Source organism: Mycteria americana, chromosome 1 (assembly GCF_035582795.1).
Source record: "Mycteria americana isolate JAX WOST 10 ecotype Jacksonville Zoo and Gardens chromosome 1, USCA_MyAme_1.0, whole genome shotgun sequence".
NCBI lineage: Eukaryota > Metazoa > Chordata > Aves > Ciconiiformes > Ciconiidae > Mycteria > Mycteria americana.
Window position 1 is genome coordinate 142,802,779 of NC_134365.1, and position 10,561 is coordinate 142,813,339.

General features: G+C 36.4%; 1 protein-coding gene across 5 annotated transcripts in view; it reads left to right on the plus strand.

The window, feature by feature from the left end:
- The window catches only part of PUDP (pseudouridine 5'-phosphatase), a 70,373-nt gene extending 64,597 nt beyond the window's left edge, over positions 1-5,776 (plus strand). For all 5 annotated transcript variants that reach the window (XM_075522680.1, XM_075522688.1, XM_075522692.1 and 2 more), the window contains one exon: positions 5,377-5,776. In XM_075522680.1, the coding sequence (XP_075378795.1) occupies positions 5,377-5,553 (177 nt within the window). In that variant the 3' untranslated portion in view covers positions 5,554-5,776. The remainder of the gene's footprint in view (positions 1-5,376) is intronic.
- Positions 5,777-10,561: the final 4,785 nt, after the last annotated feature.

Genomic DNA, 10,561 nt, shown 5'->3' on the forward strand with positions numbered 1-10,561 from the left:
AGCTAGTTTTTCACAACAAGGAAAGGAAAAATACTTTTGGAAGTGAACAGTCAACAAGTTACCTGTAGAAATGAAAGTCCTGACCACCTTCTGGCTCACAGAGATGAACAATTTTGTTCTGAAATCAACGTGAGCTGGCTGTACTCAGTGGATTTCTTCCTGCAGCCTGTTTTGGGGCTCAGTTTGATGCCCATTGAAATCAATGGGGATTTTTTTAGTGATGTGATGGAATTTGAATTAGGCCTTAAATGCTTATAGCACAGACTGCGTTGTGCATGTATATGTAAATTAATGTATAAGGTTACCGACTGTTTCCAGAATGCAAGTTTTTAAAAATAGCACGTCACACTTTTGACCAGTTGATTTGATCATGAAATAGAAAAATCAATGATAAATAAAGAAGTTACAGAAGTATAATATGCAATCCATAAGAAGCTCCAAACATAATACGTCACATTCTGATACCAAATGTTTCTGTGTCATTTGAGGACAGAAGATGCAATAATCTTCTACTGTCTCTTCTCATCAAGCACAGAAAGAGCCTGGTCCTGTTCAGAAGTTGGAGAATGAACATAGGGATAACCTCTCAGAGGTCTTACCAGCCCTTTTTGAAACTGTGATTTGAAACCTCAAAATTCCACTGTTTTCCCTTTTTACTGTCATTCAGCAGGAGGGAAGAATAAAATTAATTGTTATTCTTTATCTTTTAACCACTTTTGTCCCCAGAATGCCTGATTTTTTATATTTTTTTTTTTAAAGTCAGAGTACATACATGCAGTGGTTTTGAAATGGGGTTTTAGACATGGTGGGAGAGTCATTCTGTCAGTAGTTCCTCAGAAGGCTTGGTAGTTTTAACTTAGTTCTGTGTAAGACTCAATAGGACTGAAATTTTTTAAAGTATATTTTGCCCAGTGAAAGACTTAACCATGTTAGCTTCAGTTTGAACAGACCACAAGGTAAATGTTACAGTGATAACAGAAAAAAAATGAAAACTGAAGTTCAATATTTTCTCATTAATTCCATAGGAGCTGTTTCCCGTGGAGCATATGGCGAATACAATGTAAAAATAATGATATATTAAAAGAAAATGTTTAGGGAAGAAAATAAAGGAGTTACCAAATACTCAGTTCCTTTTCTTCTGAGTCTTTTTATCAAAGGAATGAAATACTCGATACTCTTACCAGTAAGACTCTGGGTCAAAGACAAAGTGCTAAAACATGTGGTTTAGTCCCCATGTCTGCAGATGTTTTCACTGAGATTAAAGGCCTAACCAGACTGGACCAGAACCAGCAAACGGAAGATTTTTCTAATACAATATGAAAGAATTTGAGGCTATCTTTACCTATTTTAAAGATGATGAAAATTTTCTTTTCATTCTTTCTTTATAGAACAATAGATGGTAGCGTTTAATTTGCAGATGAGTTCTATGTGTATAAATTACGCTATCTTTAGTCTCATCCTTCATTCTGTTTTAGAGTTGATACAGTAGTGTCATATGTGGTCAAGGATATTTGTTCGATAAGCACTCCCCGTGCATATATATTATCTTCACAGTTTTTTGAAAATCTTAATTTCAAAACTGATTTTAATCTTTTATCCTTCCAGACTTCTTGGTTATCACTAATAGCGATAACACTTACGGATATCCCTGTTAGTTACGTAAATATTCCATCCAGACCTTTACAGTGTATAGGTTGGAGAGGGCCTGCTGTACATACCAAGGGCCTAACTAACACTCTTTTCTTATATTCTTAAATTTCATGTAGGAAAATGAGGTAGTGAGGTGCTGCAGTGATTTTGTTATTTCTTCCTTTGGTTAAGTGATTAATTTTTCTTTTTCTAGATTCATAGAGTGAAATATAAATTAGTATGCTTTACTACTTTACTTTTTTAAGCATCTAGTTCATTCCAAAGTGAAAACTGTCCTGTTTTAGTATGACCTTTTGAGAGATCTCATAGCAGTAGTATTGATCAGTGACACAAGTTTTAGAAATAATGCAGAGAAGCAGCCAGAATCTCAGCTGAAGTCTGTATAAATCTCATCTGTTTCTCTCTGTTGGAGTGATGCTGATATTGCAATACATATGCAAAATGGGGAAGAACTTGGATGCTTTCACATCTCTAAATTTAGTATGTGGGTGGGCCAGGACAGTGAACAGTTTATAACATCTCTGTGCAGCAAAGTTAATAAATCCATTTTGTATGTGAACCGTTGTAGACCTTTTGTTATTCGTTAAAAATGTTGCTGTGCTGTTGACAATAAGTGTTGGTAGCAAGAAAGACTGGAGGAAGACCTAGTACACTTATTTCCTGTAACATTAAAGCCACTGTAATTATGGGTCTTTTGCCTGTCTTCTTTGGTAATTAAAGAGTTTTAATTGCTTCTACTTCCAGGAAATTAGTTAAGCTTTTCATTATGCATCTTGCCTTCCATAATCATCGGTTCCTCTCATACAGTAAGCTTAGTGACATTGTGGAAGTCAATTAGGTCTTTCAAGGCAGAGCAGTGAAGTACATTTCTTTGTATGGGCTGGATTAGAAAAGGTTTCTGAAAGGCCTTGATAATGCTGTTCTGTGCAACATTTAAGCTTACTCTTCAAAAGGCAAAGCCTGTCAGGGTTTCATTTACTGTCCTCAGTCCTCAGAGTGCTTAGGGTCACAAACTAAGGTATTGTTAAGAACAAAACCTCCAGGCAGAACTGTGCTTCTGTTCTAATACCAATTGTTCCAAGCTTTGCAGGATCAGCTGGTTACATATTTGTAGTTAGTAATAGTGATAATGATCAACATTTGAAAGTATCACATTGTTCAAACTGGAACGCAGCAACTGTATAAAGGAAATGAGCACAAAAGAGATTGGTGTGATTCCGTTGGCTCACTACAAATCATTAATTAAGTTTTGCTTTATTACATGCAAGGTAGAAAGCACCTCTTACTTTCTCTTGGCAGGCTCCAAGTGGTTGCTGACATGTTGACAGGCAAGAATCAATATTTTAAAAATAAAAGAAAGCAGAAAGAAAGAGTTCATTCCCTCTTCTTCTTCCACAGTCTCTGATACAGATGAGTATTTATAGTGCAGACATAATGAAGTTCAACAAGGCCAAGTGCAAGGTCCTGCACAGGGGTCAGGGCAGTCCCAAGCACAAATACAGGCTGGATGAAGAATGGATTGAGAGCAGCCCTGAGGAGAAGGACTTGGGGTTGTTGGTTGATGAGAAGCTCAACATGACCTGGCAATGTGTGTTTGCAGCCCAGAAAGCCAACTGTATCCTGGGCTGCATCAAAAGAAGTCAAGGGAGGTGATTCTCCCCCTTTACTCTGCTCTCATGAGACCCCACCTGGAGTACTGCGTTCAGCTCTGGGACCCCCAACATAAGAAGGACATGGACCTGTTGGAGCAAGTCCGGAGGAGGGCCACGAAGATGACTGGGGACTGGAGCACCTCTCCTCTGAAGAAAGGCTGAGAGAGTTGGGGTTGTTCAGCCTGGAGAAGAACAGGCTCTGAGGAGACTTTATTGCAGCCTGCCAGTAGCTGAAGGGGGCCTACAAGGAAGCTGGAGAGGGACTTTTTACAAGGGCATGTAGTGATAAGACAAGATGTAATGGCTTTAAACTGAAAGAGGATAGATTTAGATTAGATATGAGGAAGAAATTCTTCACTCTGAGGGTGGTGAGGCCCCACCCAATCCCTGGAAGTGTTCAAGGCCAGGTTGGATGGGGTTTTGAGCAACCTGGTCTAGTGGAAAGTATGGCAGGGGGGTTGGAACTAGATGATCCAACTAGGACTTTAAGGTCCTTTCCAACCCAAACCATTCTATGATTCTATGATTCTACATCTTGCAAAAATGTTTTCTTTGAACATAATAAAGTTTTTGCAGGTTGCAACTTGGTTCTCTTAGAGCACAGCCAGAACAGAAAAATGTTATGCATCCCTAATCTTTCCTGGTGAAATAGTTGTGTGTTAGAGAGCCTAAAAGGTGCAGCATGCTGTTGTATGTTCTCCCAGTGTGTCACATCTGGATTCAGTCAAAAGTTAAACTAAGTTTAGAAAATAATTACTCTTACCCATTTGGTATTAGTTGCCACAATCTATTGCATTGTGAAGGAAAGGATAAGAAAATCCATCCTGGGTGTGTAGGAAGGGATTTGGTAGATCGGTAATGACTGTAGAGAAGGGCTTAATGCATGAGAGAGAAATTGGTGATAAGGCAGAGCTGCACTGTCTGAAGGGTGTGGGGAAAATTGCACTAACCATCCCAACATCTGTGTTGAATTACTGAAATTACTTGTGGCAGTGATTTTGGTATTAGTAGTAGTAGCAGTGATAATAATATTGATAATAAATGCAGTCTGAATTGCAGAAGTGTTAGAAACCACTTGTCAGCGTAGGTCAAAATTTTTCGGATGATTGGATGCTAAAGGTTGCTTTGGATTGTCCGTGACGAAAAATTCAAACTCAAGACTAGGTAATGTCAGGAAGAGATGCTTCATTATATACATTCTGAAATGAACTCCAGAAGCATTATCTTTTATTATATAAAAGTTCAGACTGGATTATTTGTTATATATTTATTTACGTTATATATGTATTATTCAATATTCTGATGTTAAATTACAAAATTCACATAAATAATGTATTGATTATTTTTAACAACTTTGCTTCCAAACTGCGATCTTGAATGATTGTGATTATTGTAAGACATGGAACTTTTACCTGACTAAACTGTCTCTTCTCTAAAAGTAACCTTCCAATGTAATTCCTGATTTTCTTTCTCACCATTGTTTTGGAAGAATTAAGCAAATAGAGCATGAATTTGACAGCACTCTTCTGAGAAGTGACTTCTATCTTACCCTCCACTCATCCAAAGTCCTAATATTGACCTAGGTATTGTAGTCTTCCCTCTCTTGTATATGGGAAGGAAGACATGTATATGGGAAGGAATGTATATAGGAAATGCCACACCTGTAAGTGAAAGCACTGCTTTTGCCATTTTGCACGTTGTAAAGTTGGTCTTGAAGAGTTAAATTGCCTGCTTATAAAGGTATTTAAGCATGTGCTTAACTTTACTTTAAGCTTGCGCTTAAACCTGTTCCTATAAAACAATCACTTATGAACATCTGGATAACCAGTTGCTGGGATTTAAGTATGCGTGTTGATGGTTTTTTTGAATTGAAATTAATTTAAGGTTAATTACCATGCAGATGTTCGAACTGAGAGGTTTGCCCTTGTTCCAATTAGGGGTGTCTAAGCCAGGAATTGAATTTAGCTTTCCTACTAAGTTTTATTCGGGATCATTCTCTCTTTTAAAACAAAAGATTAAAAGTTCATAGTAACATTATTCTTTAATTTTTCCCCCTCACCTCCTTGTTTCTCAGTGTCTTGTGTTTGAAGATTCACCACTTGGAGTCCAAGGGGCCCTGGCAGCAGGAATGCAAGTGGTTATGATTCCAGATGAAAAATTAAATCCAGATCTTAAAAAGGAGGCAACACTACTGCTGAACTCCATGGAGGATTTCAAACCAGAACTGTTTGGTTTACCAGCATATGATTAGTGTCTTATGTCTATGAACATGCACTTGACTGGAGATCAGGAAAGTGGAATGAAATTTTGTTATGGTTTTATGATTGTTTTGCATCTTTTTCTCTCTTCCTCAAAAGTAAAGCACAAAAAACCTGTTAACACGAAGTCTTCCACACAGTACCTTTGAAAGCTGACTGGAATGTTTATGATTTGTCCTCGTGATAAATGCTAAATTAAAGCAGCGTTTCATCTTGTGAAGTGAATCCAGCCTTGTTCTCTGCACATCATAATGTTTTCTGGGAATATTATGAAACTATTTAGACAATTTATTGTAACTGCATTGAAAGCTTCTTGTTCTGTTTCCACTTCAATTACTTACTGTTTAGATCTTAACCAGAAATCTGTTCTGGATTGGCTTTTATCCCATTACATTGTTTTTGATACAGTTATTGTTATCAACATATTTATCCATTTCCTCAGCCTGTACTTGCCCATCTATTCCCCTTTGTATCGTGTTGTCATTTTTTTTTGCAGTTATTTGCAGGGGTTTTGTTGTAATTTCGGTGTTTTCTTATTTTGTTTTCTTCTTGAGGGTTGAATGAGATGACTTCCAGAGGTCCCTCACAACCTCCATTATTCTATAATTCTGTCATTATATTTTTTGGCATGGTGATTGCCTTCTAGGAGCTATACAAAGTTATGTGATCCTACAGTTTAACCAAAATGCTTTGCATCTTCCTTCTTTCATTTCCTTATATTCTTCTCATTTTCCATGTTGCCATGTAGCCTTCCCTTTCATTCTTGTGAAATGAATCCACCCTGTGTCCCTGCTTCAATTCTGATAAAGTTATGGCCTTAACTCCTTCATATCCAAATAGCTTTCTGTAGGCCATCCTTACTTTTCCCTTCTTACCTCTTTCTTGAGCCTTTTTTTTGCAAAGTTCCCTACAGAGAGTTTGCTATCTATTTTTAAAATACAGAAACTGTAGTTTTGGTTTATTTAAATACTTAAAATTCATTTTCCTGGCTGCCATAATTTCCACAAAATGTTTATGTTGTTGTCTGTCCCTCTTACTTCTGTCTGTTTCTGGCATCTCGTCAGGACAAGAGTAAGGGTCTCTTTAGACAATGCTAGACATGTAGAGAGGTTTTGGTGAAATCCACAAGTACATGTATGACATGGTGGAAGCAATGTCTTTTACTTTGTCTAAAGAAAGCTATATTATGTAGGGTTTATGACTTTTATAAAATGAATGATTGTATTCAGCATTTAAAAAACTGTATTTCTAATTGAGTGTCCATAAGGTACTCCAAAATCTTGATAAAATACCAAACTCCATAAAGACAGGAGCGTGAAATAAGTCAAGTAAGAGAATTTCCATGTATTATGAGAAGAATTCTCTGACCTCATTTTTTTTTTATATCATCTGTTTATCTATGATCTTCCTCACAAAAATCTTTTCTAGGCATTTCTGGTGTTTAACTGTTTTAGATTTAAGGTTTTTTTGTCAGGAACAAAAATTAATGAATCATAGGCCCTTCAGTATTCAGGGTGAGTTTCCTTACATTTTTTTCCTCCTGGATTTAAAAAAACCCAAACTTTTACATCTTTTTTGTAGGCTGTTATGATTTTCTGTGACTGTAGTTTGTTCACACCTCAAAAAATTAAGAAAATTTTATTCCATATGGTCAGTCAAGTATGACCTAGATGGTCCAGAAGATTTTTAGTACATATAGTATAATGGTTTGCAGTTAAATGCTTTTCATCTAAGGATCTGGAAGCATTTTTTTGAAAAAAGAGTAAATATTGTTTCAGTGTAAGTATTTTGCATATTATGTTATTTCTTTAGGCCCATGGATATTGCAGTCATTAGTGTTTGTACAGTGACAACAACCCATCCTATCCAATATGAATTCCATTTCTGGTCTTTCCAGACAAGATAACAGAAATATTGCTGTATAATTCCTCCTTTGACTTATGTTACATAACACAAAGTGTTACTGTAGAGCAATAATTCTGAGCTTTCAAGTGTAAAACAGGTGCCTGTTGGGATCCCCTTCGTTCATAATTACTGAATTCCAACAGGGAAGTTACTAGGTAGAACAAGCTTTAATAAGCTGTAATTAGTAACTTTTTTCAAGTTTTGCATATATTTAATTTAACTGGGGAGTTTTAAAAAAATAAAAGTGAAGCACATCTCATTTACAGTTTACTTCGAAGGAACTGTCATCAAAGTCTTGAATTTTCTTTTTAAAGATGTAGAAACATTAATAAATATATCACTGACAAAGTCAGAATTACTTCATCATGACCACCATGATGAAGCATATCCTGCAATTCTAATTTCATAGCCTTATCTTTTGCTGAGAATGAATAGTCAGAAAACTATCACTTCTTAACAGTAAATCCTATCCCATACATTTATTCTTCCGTGCATATAGTATCGTGCCGGACAGTTGTCGGTGAGATTATCGCCCCAAACTGAAATCTGTGAACTGAGCCATATGGTATAACCTTCCCCTCCTTTTAGTAAAATTCCCTTCCATGTGCTTTACTGCTTGCTTTTGGCCAACTTCCTGGTCCTGTGCTGAACCATTTGACTGTTATTAAAGTAAGTATCAGTGTTGTGGTTAGCTTTTCTCTTGACTGAGAAATCAAAAGATTACACAAAATTAAATTCTTCATCTATAGTAATCTTAAAAATCCTGTCATCTGCATCTCAGCAAGCAGACTTCAATCCCAACAAATATTTCAGTGCATGCTTAAATAATTTTTATTAAGCATAGAAAGTAAGCACCAGCTTAATTTTAAGGATACGTTTAGTTTTATATGGCTTAATATAGAACATGTGCTTCAGGCATATCTTGAGAAGAATTCCAGCCTCCACAAAATAAAGGCAAAACTTCATGACCAAGTTTTTACCATTGGAAAATAGGATAAGTGCAGCAAGATGGAGCTAAATTCAGCCATGAAAATATATTGGGGCGGGGGAGGGGAGGAAGCAAATTAGTGATGTATAGAGTGTTGTACTGGAACTTAAAACTCCTTTCTGCCTCACAAGTGAATTAGTCTTTACATTTTACTGGAACTCCAATGGGATTAATCTTGGTAGAATTTCCAGGTTGCAAAGATATACATAAACAGGAGTTTCATGGAATATATTAGGGTGAAAATTCATTGCATTGGAACAGGATTAATTTCAAAATGCAGTCTGACTTCTATGAAGCTTGGCATTTGCATTCTACAAATAAAGATCAGAAAAAGCTGAGATGTTCATTCCTCATTTGGATTAGATGTCTTTCTAAAGAATGCTATAGTTAAACCATAGAAACCTGTCCCCAGAATCAAGCTCATGTTGCATATATTCAAAAAAATGTCTTCAGCAGAAGCCAAACTAGATAAATTAGAAAAAATTGCAAGAAACTTCATAGTAAGAAGAAATGAAATTATTTTCCACCTCATTAATATTCATCCATATCTTTAACAATTAGAGAATGAAGCTTGAAATTTTCTGCTTTATTACTAGCTCTAGATACTGGTTATCCATACAGAAATCCACTTTTTTTAATCTTGATAAATTTAGATACCAAAAACACTAGCTAGGCACTAAATTCCACAATTCCATGGGCCATACAAAGAATTTACTTGTTTCTAATATTTTAATATTAGAATAATATTAAACAAAAAATAAAATTTAAAAATAGAAACTTTTTTTTTTCAAATTAATTTGTTTCCATTTATTTGTTTCTAATTTACCACTTTGTAACTTCACTGAACTTCCTGTGTTTTGACATTGAGAGGGTAGAACTGGGTTTTTTGACAAATTGGTGGAAATAAGTGGAAAGACTGGAGTGGAGGAAAAGGAGCTCTCTCAGAATACTTCTCTGTCCCAAGAGAAACATGACTGTCATCAACACTTTATGTTAACCTTCCCTTTGGCTGACATTTCACAAATTATGGGTCTAATCGTGTTATTAAAGTGGAGAACAGAAGGAGGACGAGAACTCAAACTAAAGCCTGTACCAGAACTTCCAAGAGTTGAGGAGCCTGCCCCAGTAGCAGGGCTCACTGACTGTGCCGGTGGCTGTGTCCGCACCAGGTAGCTCAGTGCAACAAAAGAAATTGATTTCAGAGGGCAGGTGGTAGAATGAGAAAGGCTATTGCTCTCTTCTGTTCTGCAGCCCTTTGACCTATGGGCTCTAGGTCATCATATTCAAAATGGTAGGAGTTGGCTCGCTCTCGTGATTAAAACAAGCCCCAGCAGGCAGAAAGCATTTCAGGTCTTACCCCTCTCTTTGCAGCTCTTTCCCCAGAATATCTGCAATGTGAAACTGGAACATGAAGCTGAATATTAACAGGATCATTGTCAATATCCAAGGTTCCTTTGATTCAAAACATAGCAGAGAGTGCATTATTTAATGGAGGAAAACAAAATGGTAGAAGAAAGGAGCTGGAGACAAGGAAGCAAACCATGGTATAAACCATCTAGAACCAAACACTCCAATGAAATGAAGGAAAAGGGAACAGAAGAGTCAAGCCTTCCACTTGTCCTTAGCAAAAATGTAAAAACAGTAATTATAGAGGGAAAATCTTTGCATTAACAGAAGCAAAACCCAGGTCAAAAACATATTCAAAGACATGAGGCACTGAGATTTATAGAGATAAGAGTCAACCTCCTGAAGCACGTTTCTTAAAACCAAGGTTGAAAGAAAATGAAGCAGTTGGAATCCAGAATCAAAAAAGATGTGTGAATCGCCTTTGACAAGCATCAGAGCACAAATAAACATAGAAAATATACCAGTAGATGCCTCAGTTCAGATGCTGGTAAGATTGTGAAATTGTTTCAGTTTTGACTTCAAAATTTTGGATTTGTTGAACAACTACAAAATGGAAAAGTATGTCATCAACTTGAAGACAACTGAAAAAAACTGCTTCATACCATTTTTCTGCATATTCTTTAGCTCAAGCTACACACTGATGGAGTGAATTCTTCATTCTTTGAAGTCAACAACACCCCTATGGCAACTAAAGCAATTTG